Source organism: Hydra vulgaris, chromosome 12 (assembly GCF_038396675.1).
Source record: "Hydra vulgaris chromosome 12, alternate assembly HydraT2T_AEP".
NCBI classification, from domain to species: domain Eukaryota; kingdom Metazoa; phylum Cnidaria; class Hydrozoa; order Anthoathecata; family Hydridae; genus Hydra; species Hydra vulgaris.
Window position 1 is genome coordinate 82,822,501 of NC_088931.1, and position 20,769 is coordinate 82,843,269.

General features: G+C 30.3%; 1 protein-coding gene across 2 annotated transcripts in view; it reads left to right on the top strand.

Moving 5' to 3' along the window:
- The window catches only part of LOC100204144 (E3 ubiquitin-protein ligase MIB1), a 66,572-nt gene that overhangs the window by 4,047 nt on the left and 41,756 nt on the right, over positions 1 to 20,769 (top strand). Inside the window, exon 2 of one of the 2 annotated variants that reach the window (XM_065814690.1) lies at positions 20,117 to 20,373. In XM_065814690.1, coding sequence (XP_065670762.1) covers positions 20,136 to 20,373 — 238 coding nt within the window. In that variant the 5' untranslated portion in view covers positions 20,117 to 20,135. The remainder of the gene's footprint in view (positions 1 to 20,116; positions 20,374 to 20,769) is intronic. The other variant, XM_065814691.1, reaches the window with a different exon arrangement.

Sequence of the window (20,769 nt, forward strand, 5' to 3'; positions counted from 1 at the left end):
AAATGATATATGATATTTTGCCACACCATTTATGCATATTTTTGGTAACACAGCAGATGCACTAGGAATTGTTGGCCAATTTGGCTCTTCTAAGCATTCATAGTCGAACTCCATGCTTTTTATATATATATATTTTTTATAAATATATGAGAGGGCTACCACGCTGAATAACAGTGGATTACCTCTTGATGTCTTTGTAGGAGGGTTACCACCCTGAATAACAGTGGATTACCTCCTTAGTATATATATTAACCTTATTACACAGGGACTTATTAACACAAATACTGTAAAAAGTTTAAATGTGTTATATATATATATATATATATATATATATATATATATATATATATATATATATATATATATATATAAATTAAAGGAAGGATAGACTATATAAATTCACTACAATATGTTATTTGCTTTCGTTAACAACAAAATTGTCACCATTAGCTCTTCACATAAAAATTAAAAAATAAAATCGATATTCTTCTAATTAATAAAAATCAATAAACAATTAAAAAATATCTATATATATATATATATATATATATATGTATATATATATATACATATATATATATACATATATATATATATATACATATATATATATATATATATATATATATATATATATATATATATATATATATATACATATATATATATATATATATATATATATATATATATATATATATATATATATATAAATATACACACACACACACCAGAATTTTTTTTTTGTTACTTGATAGACTGCTTGCCCCAACCAAACCCTCAGTCGATGTAGCAGCACTCCCTTGCGAGTCAGGCTATAAGATAGTTGATGTAGCAACACTCCGTTGCGAGTCAGGCTATTTATCAGTCGATGTAGCAGCACTCCGTTGCAAGTCAGGCTATTTGTCAGTCGATGTAGCAGCACTTTGTTGCGAGTCAGGCTATAAGATAGTCGATGTAGCAACACTCCGTGCATGATTTACAGTAAAAAAAATAAAAATAAAACATTTTATTAAAAAAAATACAAATAAAAATATTTTATTAAAAAAAATAAAAACAAAAACATTGGTTATATTGTTAAAAAGATTAAGAATGTTTTGAAAAACATTCAGAATGTTTTTAAAAACGTTCTGGTCAAACAAATTTGCATTTTTGTGGTTATTTTAAAAAAAACCTCAAAAATGCAAATTTATTTATTTCGTACTCCCAAATGCAACAATCTCTCTCTCTCTCTCTCTCTCTCTCTCTCTCTCTCTCTCTCTCTCTATATATATATATATATATATATATATATATATATATATATATATATATATATATATATATATATATATATATATATATACCCCTTCTTTAACTAATAGATCGGTACAGATGTAAACCCATATTACATTATTATCTACTAAGGATGATGAATGCTGGATCTTCTTGACTCTTTAGTTTTTGCTTGTGTCTCCTTGATAGTGCTCATGCAACTCTATTATCTGCTAATGACAGTACAGTTTTAGAACTTAGTTTGATAGTTTTAATAGCCCATTTTCATGTTTTTTATTTTTCCTTTTATGGAATACTGTTGTCTATTTTTCTAATTTGATCTAGTTCTTCTAAAAAGTTTCTCTTTTTTAGACAAAGTCAAAAATTTCATTGCAAATCAGTCAACAATGGGAGTTGAAACTTGACCAGGACTGGGTTTGATAAAATTTAGCTAGGCTTGGGCTGGGTTTGTGACCAGGACTGCATAAACATTTATACATCCTAAAGTAATCATCATCATCATCAAAATCATCATCAACATAATCGAAATCATCATCATTATCATCATCATCATATCATCATCATATCATCATCAAAAAAGTAATCATCATCATATCATCATAAAGTAATCATCATCATATCATCATCATATCATCATCATCATCATCATCATCATCATCATCATCATCATCATCATCATCATCATCATCATCATCATCATCATCATCATCATCATCATCATCATCATCATCAAGCTTTAGCCTTCCTCTTTTATGCTGTTTCTCTAATATAAACAATCTCAAGCATTTTTTTTTTTAAATAAAGCTCATTCATACGATGTGTAACACACTTTCTTCAAGTTTTCTTCTACCACTACCATTTCTACTGAAGCTGCTACCTCTCTACATGCTGATACTTAAATCACTTTAATATTTTCTGACAAATGTCCAATACAACATTTTTTTTCTAGTTTCTGTGCCTCTTTTTCTTGTGTTGCTAGACATCCATCTGACCATCTTCTCTTTCAGCAAATCCGAGTTCGATCCCCACCACGTCCCTGGTAGTACCGCGCTCAGCTTGTTTCTCAAACACGAACCTTGACGAACTGTGTTCGTCAAGGTTCGTGTTTCGGAGTTATAAAGTTGAGAGAGGGTTATAACCACAATTAAGTAGCCTCCTTGTATGTAGTGGCCTTCTCAGCCTTGGGGAGGTGAATTAACAAAAAAAAATAACAAAAAAAAAAAATACTACACTATATAAATACTAAAGTTTATGTAAATATGTAAAAAAATTGAGTTTTTCTATGCCAACTGTACCAAGGTCCATCAATGATCCCCTTAGATTTTGATGAAACTTAGTGGGTTTGTTAATATTAATGAGAAAAGCAATTTTAAAAATTTCAGCATAAAATCTTTTGTAGTTCATGTGATATGGTCATTTGAAGTTTCTGATTTTTCCAAAAATAAAAACTTTGTTCACAAAAACATGTTTTGTTCTTACTTTGAAGCTCTATATTCTAAGAACAAAATTTCAGAAAACCTTCTAGTTTTTTTTATTGTATACAACTCTAGACTTACTTTAATAAAGACATTGACATTGAGTTCTTGAATGTCACATTTTTTCCATAATGGCTACCTAAAAAACCTAAAGTCATTTGCAAATATAAAAAATTGATTTTCGATGAGTCAATATACAAAATCTGCAGTTTAAGAAGTGAAAAGACATACTTTTTTAGTTTCTGGTTTTAATAAGATTTTTTTTTCTTCCAACCTAATAAACTTTATTACAGTGATTTCAGAAAAAAAAAATTGGATACTCATGGGGAAGTTACAAAGTCAATGAAAATTGCCCAAAATGCATTAAAAATAATAAAAATAAACTGTTGTATTTTAGCTTGTATTATATTGTAATAAAAAGTATGTATAAATTTAAAAGTATTTCATAATCAGTACTAGAAATAAGTCTTTAATTAAACCTGATTTAAACTCAGTTTTAAATAGTCCTAGCTCTTGCCTGCCACCTTCTTCCTCCCCGATCCATTTTCTTTTTAATATGCACATTTTTGCCCATAACCTAAAAAAAATTGTAATTGAACACTTCTCCTTACACAGTGTGTCTGGTTTTATGTCTGATGTATGAAGTGCCTTTATGTCCAAACACACCACTAAACTATACATATAAAAACTGTGAACTTTTTAATTTTTAATGTTAGACAGTAAAAAGACTTCATATAAAACTTATAAGTAGTCTATTATGTAAAAATGAAAAAAAAGGACTTTTAGTTAAATTTACCTAATATTTAGTATCTATAGTTTTTATAATTATCTTTAGTTGACTATAAGTTTTATAATATTTTTCCAATACATTCACTATTCCACCTCTCCCCATTAATTTGACTTATTTGACTCATCATATTTAAATTTATATTACAACTTATACCAAGTTATAAGAGTTGACTTGTCAACACAATGCACAAGTTGTTTATGTAATAAAGAATATTGTTTTGTAATAAACAATCAATTTAAACATTGAATCTATTAAATAAATTTTTGCAAAAAACCATGTTCAAAATAAATAAATCAAATTTATAATAATTTTGCTACACTATTATTTAATTATGTTCCTTATGCTATTGTAGAAATGAAATAATTCAGTTTATTGTACAAATGTAATATTTCAGTTTTTTCTCCAGCTGATAGTTCATAGCATTTACCAGTTGTTGATTGAACTTTTAAAGATGAAATTTTGCAAAAAACGTGCGTTATTGGAACCCACCAAATATCTTCTTTATGTGGCCAGGTTAAAGTGTTTAAGGAAATAGACTGCTTCATGAACTTGATGAGAACATTTTGATTTTCTTCAGATATTTCCACAATATTACCTAAAAACCATTTTGCATCATAAACACATGCTATATTAATTCCGGTGAAAGCAAAGCAAGTGGAACCATATGCTGCGTTTTAGAAACATTTACATTTATAAACATATTGTGAAATATGTTTTTATTAATGTAAAAAGACGGGTCTCATCTGTGAAGTAGATTATGATTGTGGTATAAAACGTGGTATGATTGTAAAATTATAAAACTATGGTGCTTTCTTGTTCCTGGAATTGTTGAACAAATAGTATAATGTCCTTCTAATTTAAATTCTATGCAATTTAATACAATTGCATCATTTGAAATGTATTGAAAATGTATTCCTTTGATATTTTGTCTACATTAATCATTATCATCATTATCATCATCATTATTGCAATAATCATCATCATCATCATCATCATCATCATCATCATCATCATCATCATCATCATCATCATCATCATCATCATCATCATCATCATCATCATCATCATCATCATCATCATCATCATCATCATTGTCATCATCATCATTTTTGTCATCATCATCATCAGCAGCAGCTGGCTTTAGCCTTCCTTTTTTATGCTGTTTCTCTAATCATGGTCAATGCTCAAACAAGCTATCATCTCTATTACTATAAACCAAAACTCATTCTTGCTTGGCTTCTTATTCAACAAGTTGTATCCTTTTACTGTATCTGTCCCTATTTATTAAATACTGGCATAAATATATGCCAGAATTTGATGAATAGTAAATGTAGGTATAAAATTATAATATATAAAGAATTAAAATTTATTTCTAGCCCTGGCTATCAACCCCTGCTAAATCTTACAATTTTGCTGGGGCCGGGTTTGCAAAAAGTCTAATTTTTAGCCAGGGCCCCAGCCGTTGACTATCTCTTATGACTAATGTCTTTTTATTATTGCAAGAAGCTGTTGTAAAAGGTCCTTTCTGATGTTAAGCCCTGTTATTCTTTACTAAATTTTGAATCTTTTTTTTTTCTTTACAACATTTTTATTACCAACATGGCTGCAAGCAACCACTATTAGAGTTGGAAGTTACTGGAAGAATAAAGATGAGGTTTATAGAGCAGGATAACAATTAACAGATGACTTAAATGATTGTAAATTATATGAATCAAGAAAACAAGATAAAGGGAGCGAATTCCAAAGAACTGATGTTCAAGGAAAAAAACTAGACAAATAAGAAGTTTTGGAGCACTTAGGAACAGTCACAGTAAAAGGATGAGACTTAATTGAATGACGAGTAACACAAGAATGAATTTTAGCAGATGGCACAAGAGATACTAAGATACTAACTCTTTAAAGCAATGCCCATTATTTATTATAGTATTTGTAAAAAAGAGAAATAAAAGCAACATTGTGACAATATGACAATGTTTTAAGATTAGCTGCAAGAGCAGGTCCAACTATGTTTGCAATTCGTTTTTGCACCTTGTCTAAAAGAGAAAGGGCATCAATAGAAAATCCTCCCCAGATATGGCAACTGTATTCCATACTAGGCCGGATTTGAGATTTATTGAGATAGAGAATAAAATCTGGAGTAAGAAAGTGTCGAGCTCGATAAAGAACCTTAGCAGAAGCTAATTTTGCAACTGATTTGATATATGGTTTCCAAGAAAGATCGGATCTAAATTTATATAGAAAATTATATGAAGATCTAAATTTATATAGAAATTATATGAAGATCTAAATTTATTGTAAGAGTTAATCCTAGAAGATGAAAATTAGATGACTCATTGAGTACATTACCGTTCATAAGTATATGATCTAAATTATTGCGGTAACGATTAGCTGAAAGAAATTAAGTTTTATCTAAATTAAAGTTTGCCAGCTGCTGAAAGCCTCATGCTGTAGCAGAAATGAGATCCTTTTCGAGCTTAAATGCCCCCTCCAAACAATTAGAGAATGTTGGCTTTTTATCAAGACAAGAGTAAATGGTAGTATCATCAGCAAAAAATGCTACCTTAGGTGTGGGAATTTTTTGGAGATTGTTAATGTAAATTAAAAAAGAGTATTGAACCAAGGATAGAACCTTGAGGAACCCCTGAAGTTACAGGATATGAAGAAGAGTGTCGTCCATCGAGATAGTAACTTTTATACTACGATTGGTAAGGAAGGATTCAATAATCTTAAAGATGGTTCTGATACACAGTAAGAAAAAAACTTATGGAGAAAACCAACATGCCAAACTTTATCAAAGACTTCAGAGATCGATAGCAATAGCCTGACTTCTCTACAACTATCTAATCAATGATAAAACCTATCAGTTATTACTGTTAGCAAATCAGCAGTATAACAAGAAGATCAAAATCCATATTGATGATCAGAAAGTCAGTTATTAGATTTAAGATAAGAGAATTGGTGTTTGTTAATTAAAGACTCAAAAACCTTGCTTATGATAGCAAGAAGACTAATGAGACAGTAGTTAAACAAGTCCAATTGCTCTCCAGAGTTTTTGAAAATAGGAATAACAGATGCCACTTTCCAGCTGACTGGAAAACAAGACTCTGATAAGCACTTGTTAAATAGTTTTGAAAGTATAGATGACAACTCTGACAGTATAGATGACAACTCAAAACACTTCTGCTAGACTATAACAGGTATGTGGTCCGGACCGCAAGCTGTAGATACATTAGCTGTAGTGATGCAAATGTCAAGTGATGGATCATCTTGTTTGTTGACTGTATCAGGTAGGATGTGATTAGTGGAATCAAGAGACGTTTTTAGCAAACAATTCAGCTTTGTCTTTAGGTGAAGTGACAAAATCAGAACCGTACAAGAGAGGTGGAACAACAGATTTGCCCTTATTATAGATACTGTTAAAGATTCTCCAGAAGTCACGAGAGGCTAATTTTTTAGATGATATACAAGATTTTGTGACCTGAGAATAGCAGGCTTTGCCATTAGATAAAACCTTTTTACAATGGTTTCTAGCTACAGACACCTGTTTTCTGGAAAATATTTTTGCTGATAGATATGAAAGATCAGAAACAAGGCATAAGTTGAGTAGAGAAGTTAAATGATTCGGATTGTCTAGAAAGCAAGTTGGAATGTTGTTTTTTTTGTGTCAGAGATTGAGAAAGACAAAAGTTGTCGGTCTTAATGCCCGCAGAGTCACTGACACTAGAACCAAGTCATTCAGCGTGATGAGCATATAAGTCACCAACAACAACAATATTGCCTGAAAGATAACGGAAAAAACTTGGTCAATTTAATCAGAAATAACATCAAAAAGAGTGCAGCTTTGAGATGAAGGAGAGCGATATAGAACAAAGAGAAAAGCGATAGAGTGAAGTGGTGCTAAACACAAGCACATAAAAGAATAGTCTGTGGATTTAAACCTAGTTTCACGACAAATGGGTGAATTCTTGCGAATCTAAATGTGCAGGCCATGTGACTATTGGAGTCTTTACAAGTTAAAGGAATATAACCATCAACACTAAGATCACAAGATGAGACAGCTGAACTCAAATTAGTCTCACAATGAGCAAGTAGGTCTGGTGAACTTTGCAAGACATAAGACTCAACAGAAGAAAAGTTACTTCGAAGACCACGAATATTAGTGAATGATATACTTAGAGAACTTGGTGATGATGATGGTTTTTTGTGTTTTATAGTTTTTGGTACTTTAGTCATTTTTAAGTTTGTTAAAGAACTTGGCTAAAAGCACAGATAGTACTCAGTACAGTATTTAATGGTCCAAGCAATTGCCTCATTACTATTAATAAACCCTAAAAAAAAGGGCTCCAAATATGGTCTCGACAATGCACACCAAAAGTATGAACAGGGACACCATCCATGCACAACATGACACTGTTAGTAATCTGATACTTTACAGATGCTGATGGAATCAGTCTCTCTGAGAGCTATCACCAGTTTTAGGAAACCTGACTACCAGTCAGCCTCAGAACCATAAAACTGAGTTTTAGAGCTATACTTTTGAGTTGTAGAGCTTATTAGAGATAATAGAATGAGTTGCCTAGTCATTAAAACAGAGATACAAGCTAAACCCATGCATTGTGTTAAGAAGATCCAGCATTCAACATTCTAGACTGGAAACAATGTGTTATAAATACATCTATGCCAGTCTAATAGATAAATAAGGGGTGCAAGGCTGGTCAACTGATAGAATCTGTTTACCCCTTCAGTAGGATGCGTACGATGCCTTCTACAAGACAGTTGCCGGAAGCATTATATGTCTACCCAAGATGAATATTTTAATGGAGTCACCATCTCTAGCCTTTTTTCTTCCAAGAGCCATAAGGGCCTTCTCCTAGCCTTTGCTTTAAAATGCATACTACAAGACAGCAGGACATAAAGCAGGTTGTACTAGGTTACATTTTACCAGTAGCAGGATAACTAGACCTGATAGCTCAATTCAATAGTGATATCAACCGTGATTCAGTAAAATTAACTATATAAACTGTGGAATGATATTGATATTCCATTTCTGATTCAGAATCATCAAACAAAGACTTTTCCCATAAAACTTTTGAAATCATCTGATTTATTTTTATATTCTTCCTATTCATTATCTTTTCTCAGATGTTAGGTTTTAGAAACTTTTGTAAAGTCTTAAGCATTGTCATTAACTAAAGCAAGTCAAGTTTGTGCTTCAGATTAGATTTCCTTCATAGCATTAAAGAAGTGTTTTCTAGAACTCTCTTCAATTTTTGCTGACCTGATAATATGTGCTTAATAAGTGGTTCTAACTTTTTAAAACTCTAGCTTCTCTATCCTACGATTAGTCTTCACTCTATTATTAGTTTCTTTATTTAAAGGTTTTTAATAAAGAAACTAATAATAATTAAATTGAGATAATTTAATCATTTCTTTCTAACTGCACTTTTAAAGTTATTCTTGAAGGCCTACACTTATTTTCATTTCGAATAACTTTAAGGGTATCACAAGGTTCTATCTTTGCTCCTGTTTTGTTTCTGATTTACAATAACAATCTTCATAAAAATTTAAATCTAAAGTGGCTCTATTTGTTGATAACTTAACTTTATACTCTTGTCTTGACAAAAAATCTTCACTTTTTGATTGCTTAGAATGAGCAGCCAGTTTTTAATCTGATCTCTCTTCTGTAACAGCTTAGAGTTGCAGTAGCTTGTGGATTTAAATTCTGGACTTAAAATCCACAATTTTTTTAGACAACAAGACTCATTTATTTAATGCTAAAAAATATTGCATTATTGTTGGCGTTCCTATATTGACGAATAACAACCCTATTACTCTCAGACAAAATATAAACATTAAAAATTGCAGGTAGGTAGTTAGACCTGCTTTATCTGCCAAGCTTAAGACGCTCTCCCATTGTTGTTAGGCTGCATTTCTTTCTTTTTTCTTCAAATACTATCATGGTCTATGCTCAAACGAGCTATCATCTCTATTACAATAAACCAAAATTCATTTTTGTATGGCTTCTTATTCAACAAGTCGCATCCTTTTACTATATCTGTCTCCTCATGCTATAAAAACTTTTATTAATCCAGTTTTTTTCCTTGTACACCAACAAAACCTCATAACTCTTACAAATCTTCATGTTTTCCTAACTTATACAACCTACAACTATTTAAGTTTTCAGTTAACCATTTCCTTGCTCTTTAACTTTATCCTCTATTTTCCAGTAACTCATACCTTAATAGTGGTTTGTTAATAGTATTGGAAGTAAATAATTTTTAAAAATATATATACAACCCTCGAAATTAGGGTCAGCATTCAGCAATGCCGACCTAACTGCCGATCTGAAAGTATTTGAGGTCCGCAAAAAATTGTTAGACCTTTGTATCAAATAATTTTTGCCGACCTGATGCTGACCTCAAAAAGACTGAGGTTGGCAAATTATTGCTGACTTCATTTTTCCTAATTCCAAGGGTTGTATATATGTATGCTTGTTTTTAATAAATAGTAAATGTAAACAATATATATATATATATATATATATATATATATATATATATATATATATATATATATATATATATATATATATATATATATGTATATATATATGTATAGCTATTTCCACGATGGAAGAGATAAATTTTGTGTTTAAAAATTTGTTTTTCAAAACAAAAAATTTCTCTTCTTGTAGTTTAAACACCTTAAAATTATTGTTAAAATAAATTTTGAGTAGAAAATAATTTGAACCAAGTAGATAAATTTGATGAATGTTAGCAGCTATTTTTTCTTTTTATTATTAGAAAAAGTTAGTAAAATTTGTGGGCATCTCATTGCAACATTTTAAAGCAAACATATTCATATTTTTGTTTAGAAAGAATCTTTGAGATTATACATATGTTTTGAGTAAAAAAACTTTTACTCTTTAAAATAATTCAAGCGTTTTATAAAATAGCGTAGTAAGGAAGTCAAAATATCATCCAAATATTCAGATTTCGTTTTGGTTGAATAAATTTTGCATTTTAGTATTGTTAAGGGTTGTAAATATTTGTAAATTATTGGATTTATGTTGGCATTTTTTTATAAAGTTGTAAATTTTTAAGAAGTGGAATCAAAATTAAAAGTAAAAAAAAATGTTATGCAGAATACCAAGCTAATTATGTTTCTTGGAATGCTGATAAAAAGAAAGAAATGTCCAGAGTAAGATCTAAGAGATATCAAGAAAAATTGAAACCCAATCCTAATAAAAAAGCAGCTTATATTACTAAAGCAAAATTAAGAGTTGTAAAAGGTCGCGCTCTAAAAAGAAAACTTTTAAATCAGTCTCAAAGACTAAGTTCATCTTTTAAAAACCTTCAACAAAAAGGAAAAGCATTGAAAAAAGTTTTACAAGCACTTCCAACTTCAAAGAAGAAACAATCAATTCTTTCTATTCTTTCAAATAGCTCTGCTTGTAAAGATAGTTCGGGTCTACCTTCTTTATATTAACTTTATATTCAGGTCTACCTCATTTATATTAACGCTAAAAGAAGCTTTCGAGTTATTCAAGGAAAAACATCAGCACATAAAAATTGGACTCAGCAAATTTTGCGACCTTCGTCCACGCAATGTGAAATCAATTACAAAATTTCCCCATAATGTTTGTGTTTGTAATTTACATGAAAATATGCGATTTGCCTTAGATGCATTAACAAAATCAATTCAAGCGTCTTCAATCAAAGTTGGATCTGCAATGATAAATAACTTTGTTTGTGAACCGTACATATACGATTGCACCTATGACAAATGCGTTGCATGCAAAGGTATGAGACAGTTCGATAAACACTTGCAAACTGTTAATACATTTGGTTTCAAAGTATCCTGGGACAAGTGGAGAAAGCCTGAAACTAAAACATGCAAACATTGAAAAATTTTCAAAAAAGTCTACTGTAACAGAACTCATCCAACACATATCAGCGATGCGTGATAAGTTCCTTAAATGCGCATTTGTAAAAAAAACCAAACAACTATTTTTAAGAAACTGAAGGAAGTTTCGATGAGTATTAATTCTGAAATTGCAGTAATCCAAGTTGACTGGGCTGAAAACGCTAGGTGTTTCCATCAAAATGAACCGCAAGCAGCTCATTTTGGTCAAAATCAAGTTTCTATCATGATCCTTGCAGTCTGGAACATTGAGTTAAAAATGTTTGTCATAGTTTCTGATTCAACTGATTATACAAAGTCTTCAGTTATACTGTACATTGACAAAATCCTTCACTTTATTCCTGATTGAGTTAAAGAAGTACACATGTTCAGCGATAATGCCACTTCTCAGTTCAAAAGCATTATGGCTGCAATGGTTGTGTTTGAAAAACATTTTCAGAAAAAATTCTTCTGGCATTACATTGCAGCAATGCACGGGTAAGGAATGGTTGTCGGAATTGGAGCTACTGTTAAGCCAATTGCAGTCCTGAGAGTTAAATCTAGTCAATGCGAGATCAGATGAGCAGCAGATTTTGCGTTAGCATTACAAGATTAGCAAATATCTGTAATTTATGTCAGAAAGTAATACAAGGCAACAAAAAAATGAACTTGGATTCAGTTCAATTATAAGTTTTTCAAGAAAAATCTTGAAAAACTTATATATATATATATATATATATATATATATATATATATATATATATATATATATATATATATATATATATATATATATATATATATATATATATATATATATATTTATATATATATATATATATATATATATATATATATATATATATATATATATATATATATATTATATATGTATATATATATATATATATATATATATATATATATATATATATATATATATATATATATATATATATATATTAGGGTGTCCCTTACTTTTCAAAGTTTTTATTTTCTTATGCATAGGTCTTAGTTTTGTTCATTTGCTTCTAAAGCACTCAAAAATAAATTTTTACCTTATTTGGAGTACTGTAACTTGTACCGATTTGCATCGAATCATGTTCATAGAAGTTATGCAATAGTTGCGCTTACTCACGGTATTTGTTAAAAGGGTGGATATGCTCAAAGCAGTTTTTACAATGACACAAAATTGATAATTGAAAATAAGTAATTATTATCTTGATAATTTGATAATAAATGATAATAGTAAATAAATAATTATCTGTTTACAATAATTGTAAATAGATAGTTATTATCAATTTTGCAACATTGTAAAAACCGCTTTAAGCAAATGCGCACTTTTAGAAAATGGTTTAGTTATTCTCGTGATTGACCCATATTGTTTTACATTTAAGAAATGGCAGTGGAATTAAGAAGCAAAAAAAATTTTCTTAGTTAGGGATGTGAATTATCAAATAACAGGTGCAAAGTTACTGTCTAACCGTCAAGTTCTTGCAGAATTTCTTTTTAACATTCGCCAAGTTAAATTGACTGTTAGTGAAAGCGCAAATCTTTTCATTCAAGAGTGTTGAATTTTGGAAAAAGCTAGAATCCCTACCAGAGCTATACCTAACTGTGTAAAAAAACTTGTAGATCTTTACCATGCTTGGAGAGAGTTGCAAAAAAATTCCAAAAAACAAACAATATGTTAACAAACACCGATAGGAGGATTTTCAAAACAATTTAGGTAGTTTATTTGATATAGCTGATGCTTTGAAATGGATAAAAATACAAAAATAAAGAGAGGCTGTCCAGGATGTTTAGCTTCTATAGCTTCTTTTTTGACTATTTTTTGTAGACAAAAATTAGCTGAAAAGGAAAAAGGGCAAGGCAGAGAAAATTAAAAAAAGCAAAAAAAACACATTGGCAAATGTGTTTTGGGAGTAAATTGTCATTTCTTACTACATAAGATTTTATATAAATGCAAGAACATCACAGTCAACACACCAGCACCGATGAAAGCCTTGAGGAACCCTTACCATTAACCTCTCAAACGATATGTTCTGAAACTATAACAAAAAGAGGAAGTAAGAATTTATCACATTTTATGCATAAGGGATTCTGTCTATATACTTCAGGCTGTAGTAGAAGCACTAGATTTGAGCTGAGATGATTTCTCGATAAACAAATCGTATATTCAATGCATTCGCACATAAAGTAGGAAAGATAGAGCGGAATCTATAAAATTTTAAGAATAATATACCTGAAATGGTGACCCTTCACTGGGATGGGAAGTTATTACCTGGAATGGACGTAAGAAGTTCTAAAGAAGAAAGTCTGGCAATTTTAATTTCATTTGGAGAAAAGGAACAACTGCTGGCTGTACCCAAACTAGAGAGCTCTTCTGGCCAAGAGCAAGTTAAAGCTGTGTTTAACGCACTCTATGACTGCAGCCTTGACGACAAAGTACAAATAATGTGGTGCATATATATATATATGAGGAGTGGACTTGCAAAACCTGATAATTCACTTTTTTGTCATTTCGAGATAATTGGCAAAAAGTGTTTTCAGAAAATCTGTTTGTTATGCAGTTGTAATTGAAACACTATTGTATGCATATTAATTTGTGATAGAAATATTGGATTCTGCATGTCCTGAATTATTTTCCTGATGCAAAATTACAAGAGCTATCCAGTGTTGTGTGCGCAAGTAATATTTTTTTAAAAAGTGAATTATCAGGTTTTGCAAGTCCATTCCTCATATATATATATATATATATATATATATATATATATATATATATATATATATATATATATATATATATATATATATATATATATGCCAATATTTGGTAAGTAGTAAATGTATGCATAAATTTGTAAAATATTACCTATTATAAATTTTTTCCTAACTGGGCTATTAACCCCTGCTAAATCTTATAGTTATACCAGGTAAAATATATAGTTATTTTCCAAAAGTCTCTAGAGCCTAACTTCTGAGATAAGATACCAGGTTTAGTTAACTGGGAATAGTGGAGCTTAGCATATGATATGACTTTTTAACATTGATTTCTTGCGATTATAATTCGGCGTTTGCTCTCAAGAGAGTTGTTCCTATGAAAAATATGAAATAATGATTACAATTAGATATAGGAGGTGCAGAAGAAGATGAAAACTATGTAATAGAATGAGGCTTGACTTGAAACCAACAAGAAGGAACTAAAGTTCTATACCTGCCAAGATCCAGGAGGTTATGTGCATTTATCAGTGGAGAATAAAAAGACATCAGCCCAAAGACCATCATTAAGAAAATCATGAAAAGAATCCCAGTCAGCTATAGGGTAGTAGTAAGTAGTGTGATGATAGCAGGTATTAGTAAGTAGCAATGATAAGTAGTGTAAATTGTGTGATGATAGGGTGAGTCAAAATAAAAAGTACAAAATGAAATATTTATAGATATCATTGCATGGTCACTACCATCTCAAGTAGAACAAGGATAAACTAAACACAAGCTAGTGTCAGAAACAAGAAACAAATCAAGGAATGAAGGTAAATTAGAGTCAAAAAGTTGACTATCCAAGTAAGAGATACCAATGTATATATATATCCAAGTAATATATATATATATATCCAAGTAATATATATATATATCTAAGTAATATATATATATATATCCAAGTAAGAAATACAGAAGTAATGGGCTTTAGTGCTATCAAGATCAGTTGTGTTAGAGCCAAGCCATTCAGTGGGATGAGCATTAAAGTCACCAAAAGCAACAATATTGGCAGAGGGGTAAAGAGAGAAGGCATGATCAGTTTGATCAGAAATTACATCTAAAAGAGTGCAGTCTTGAAAAAAAAGAGAGTGAGTAGGTGCTAAGCAGAAGCACATAATAGTCAGAAAATTCAAACCTGATTTCTCGACAAATAGGTGAATTGATATGTAAGTATACCCCTAAACCAAGCATGTGACTGTTGGAGTCTTAGCAAATCAAAGGATGGTAAGATTCAATAGGTAGAAAGTTGTAAGATTCGACTGGTAGAAAGTTACTTTGAAGTCCACAAATATTTGTGAAATATATATTGAAACAGTTTGTTGGTGGGAATGTTTTTTTTATGTTTAATATTTTAGGTTACTTTGGGCATAGTTTAAGTTAAAAGAGAACTTGACCATTCACAGATAGAGCATGGCATCCCAAGCAAAGCGCTATGCAGTTGTCTCAGTCCTGCTAATTAACTCAAAGTCATTAGGAGATAACAGGAAGAGTTGCATAGCCACTATCAAGGAGGCACAAGCAAAGATCTATGAATAAATTCAAGAAGATCCAACATTCATCATCTTAGGCAGGAAAGAATGTAACACAGGTTTACGACTATGTCAGCCTGTTTGAGGGTGGTCAACAAAGTTATTCTACTTACCTCTTGAGTCTTTACTTAGGAAGCCTTCTACAAGACAGTAGTTGGATGCAGTTAACATCTGCCCAAGATGAATGTTTTTATAGAGAATGCTATTTCTAACCTTTACTCAACCAAGAGCCCCAAGGCAAGGGAGTTTTAGCTGGATGCAGTTAACATCTGCCCTAGATTGTTGTTTTTATTCATATACTATATCTAGCCTTTACTCAATAAAGAGCCTTGAGGCAGGGGATTTATTAGTCAGAGTTTATTTCTCCTAGCCTTTGCCTAAAAACAATACTTTAAAAACTTTAAAAGGTAAAATACTTAAAAGGTAAAAATACTTTAAAAACTTCAAAAGGTAAGAATAAAAAATTCTGCACTTAGAATAACATATTAAACAGTTGTACTTGACTGCAAAAAATCTGACTGTACTCTTTTAATCAAATTAGCCTAACCCAATCTATTTATCCCTATTTATTCTTAGATCAATATTATTTTTATAGGTGACTTTAATGCTTTAAACGCTGAATAACTTGGCTCAGTTCCACTGATCATGCTGGATATAAAGATCTAATTTTTTTTTCTTAATTTTCCACTCAGTTAATTTTTTTCTTTATATTTTTCAAAAGAACTCCTCTCTCAAGAACAAATGTCTATTTATTATCGCAAGAAATCAATGAAAAAAGTGTCTGATACTAAGTTTTAATACTATTAGTTCACTAAATCTTGTATTTTATATCAGAAGAAAGGTTCTAGAGACTTTTAGAAAATCTTCAACAGCGTCATTAACAGAGGCAAGTCTAGAAGACATCTCTATTACTTAAATCTAATTTTATTACCTTTCCCAAGGATAAGGCAGAACTTTTTGCAAAGTACTTTTCCTCTCATTTGTGTATCAAATAAAATGGTCACACTTATCCTGTCCAGTTAAACAGGTTAACCCATTGTTAGATATTCAAATCACTCCAACTTCCGTTGCTAAAGCTACTTTTTACAAAAGTCTTCTTCAGTTTGTTTTTTTAAATTAAAATTTTTTTTTTTTGTTAATTCACATCCCCAAGACCGAGAAGGCCACTACAGAAAAGGAGGCTATTTAATTGTGGTTGTAACTCTCTCTTAACTCTATAACTCCAAAACAGAAACCTTGACGAACAAGGCAGCTGCGTTGAAAAACAAGTTGAGCGCGATGAGGATCGATCTTGGAAACTCTCGCTTATGAAGCTAGCGCTCTGCCACTACAACACTACCCCATATATTCCATAACCACATAGATCTCCATTTAATTCTTTTAAAACTATTTAATAAGTGCTTTACTGAATCTTGTTTTCCTGCCTGCTGGAAAATAGCATCTCTGGTTCTAATTTTTAAAAACTCTAAAGAACACTCTGATCCCTCCAACTAATGTCTGATCTTTGATTCTTCATCTTTGAGTCTTCAATCAACAAATTTCTATAGATAGAATCTTTCTGTTGTAATAGAAAGATTTTATTGTGCATAAGACAGAGGCAACAATGCAAGAGCTATTGCTTTTGACTTATTAAAAACTTTCAATAAATTCTAATCCTTAAAGGCATACAATTTTCTTCATTTCCAGTAACTTCTGGGGTATCGCAAGATTTTATCCCTGGTCCTGTATTATTTATTATCTACATTGATAATCTTCCTGATAACCTTACATCTAAAGTAGCTCTATTGGCTGATAACCCAACTTTATACTCCTGTTTTGATAAAAAGTCTTCTCTTTTTGAACGCTCATTACTAACCTCTCATGGAAACCATATATACAATTGATAAAAATTGTATTAGCTTGATAAAAATACTCATCTTGGGTAAGTGTTAACTGCTTCTTGCTGCTATCTTGTAAAAAGCCTCCTAGGCAAAGACTTCAAAGTTAAGCAGATAATATCTGTTGACCATCCTCACACTAACATAGATATAAAGCTGTGTTGTTTTGTTTCATGCCTAAGACATTGGATCTTCTTGCTTTTACTTTTCTTGGTTCTAGTACCACTAACTCTGCTGCACTAAAGCTCAAAACATTTGTATTTTTCAATCCCAGATTAACTTTGTGACTCATTTTCCTTTTATCTCTCTCTGTTGAAAAATCTACCTCCTATATTATCTCCTGGGTTCAGACAGGCATGGAATCTATTGTTCTGTTTTAAGTCAAGTCTTATTCAACCAATTGATTTCTTCTTGTTCAGCTGTTATTTCATAGAATAAACATTTCTTTAATTTTTTCCACCAGACCAATTTTCCTGAGAACGTCTTTTTATGATGCAAAAAGTTGTTCTAATGCTAAGGTCTATTATTGTCAGATTACTAAATCTTGTATTTTATCTCTGATGTTAGGTTTTAGAAACTTTTGGAAACTCTTTAATAGTGGCATTATCAAAGGCAAGTCTAACATTCTGTCTTAAATTTATAGGTTTGAGCTTATTATTTCTCCTAAGAATAAGGAAGAACTATTTGCAAAGAACTTTTCCTTAAATACGTTTTTATGAATTTTATGACCACCCTCTTTATGAAACCCCAGAGAAACAGTCTAGTTCATTGTTTTTATGAATCTTATGACCACACTCTTTATGAAAACCTAGAGAAACAGGTTAATTCATTGTTTTATGAATCTTATGGCCACACTCTTTATGAAAGAAACAGAGAAACAGGTTAATCCATTGTTTTTATGAATCTTATGGCCACACTCTTTATGAAAGAAACAGAAAACAGGTTAATCCATTGTCTCTGCATTTCTATTGCTAAAATTGTTGCTCAGCCAAACTATTTTATGGCTAATTAAACTATTTAATAAGTGCTAATAACTGAGTTTTGTTTTTTTAGCTGCTGGAAAATGGCATCTATAGTTCCTATTTTCAAAAACTTTGGCAACTACTCTGATCTCTCAACTGTCCAGTCAGTCCTACTATTGCTACAATCAACCTACTATTGCTACAATCAGTCCTACTATTGCTACAATCAGTCCTACTATTGCTACAAGATCTTTTTAGTCTTTTGTAAATTATTATCTAATCGATCCTCTCTGATGATTCGTTTACTGTATTGGCAGAAAGGATTATTGTGCATTAGGTGAAGCAGTGATGAAAATGCTATTGCTCTTGACATATCAAAGGCTTTTGTTAAAGTCTTGCATGTCTGTTTTCTCTTTAAGCTTTATTCATATTCTATCTAAGATAGTGTTTTATTCTAATATTGATATATAATATTAAAATAATATTAATACTATTAAGTTTGTCTTTAATAAACGACATTTTTTCAGTAATATCTGGGGTAGGGCTGCTCCTAGCTCATTTTGGGCCTGGTGAAAAATTTAGAGGCCCTTTACATTTTTATGTCACAAAAGGGTAAAAAAATCTTTAATTTTTGCTTTTGCTCTAAAAGGGAACATAGCTTAAAAAATTTATTTTGTGTTATTTTTTTATTTAAAATTTATTTTGTGTTATTATTTTTATATTATCAGTTAAAGGAGAAAGTTAAAAAAACTTTCCTAGTTTTTCCCTGCTTTTTCCTTTTCTTTCAGCAAAGCTGTCTATAACATCTTCATTATTTATAGTTTTTATTCATGTTCAATTGAAGTATTAAATGATTAGTTAGTTCTGTTCTGTTGTCAAATGTAAATTCTTTATGTAAATAACTTTTTATTAATTTTAATATGCTGAAATTTTTTTTCCTGTTGACACTGAGGTAGGAATGCCAATGGTATCAAAAACTTTCAATAAATTCTAATCCTTAAAGGCATACAATTTTCTTAATTTCCAGTAACTTCTGGGGTATCGCAAGGTTTTATCTCTGTGTGTGTGTGTGTATGTGTATATATATATATATATATATATATATATATATATATATATATATATATATATATATATACACACACACTATTATATTTGTCATTTGATATAATATAAGTATTGTATTTACATAATATATTTTAGTAGTATTTAAAAGTATGATATGTATATATGATATAAGTCATATCATATTGTATAAACAGTGCCAACTGGTGACGTGTGTGAAGTGTGCAAAGCACACAGGTGGCAAATTTTAAGACCAACAGTAAATGGAAAATTGCCAAAAAAATATGTTGTTCTAATAAAATTTGATCATTATTAAGGACGACAATTTTTTTTTGCACCCACTAAGAAATACTCACAAGCCGGCTCTAAGTATAAATATTATATAAATATAGTATTCATATAATATTATATATTTAATTGTATAAGTCAATAGTTCAGAATATATGATTTTTAAAATGATAAATTATTTATTATTTATCAGATGCAAATGGTTTTAGTTTATGGCCGCTGCACATAGCATATCAATAGATGTTTGTTTAAGCAGCACCATTGGGAGTCGTATAGTGCGTGGTCTTGATTGGAAATGGGGTAAACAAGATGGAGGTGAAGGTCATGTTGGTACAATAAGAAGTTTTGAGAGTAATGAGGAAGTGGTGGTTGTTTGGGATAATGGCACTGCAGCTAATTATAGATGTTCTGAAAGTTATGATTTAAGAATACTAGATTCAGGGCCTAGTGGTAAATATAATACTTTTCAATTTAAAATTTTTAAAAACTAATTAGTTTTTTTTTTTTTCTTATGTTAGTACATGACATATATAAGTAGTATTTTTTATTTCAAAATTAAAGAATAATTGACTACAAATACGCATCATTAATTTTTGTACATAATGGTTTTTTAAGGTGCGCTCTAAAATTTTTTTCTCTAAAGTTTTTTCTAAAATTTTTAGAAATAAAAAAGAAAAAGAATAATAATAAAAACAAAAAGTTTTAATATAAAAGAGCTGAAGTTTGTTTATAAATAATTTTTAAGTTATAAACTTTTATAAACTTAATAAGTGTACACTATTGGGGTGTATACTTCCCTATGTGGAAGTATACACCTCAATAGAATTTTTTATTTTTTATTTTAAG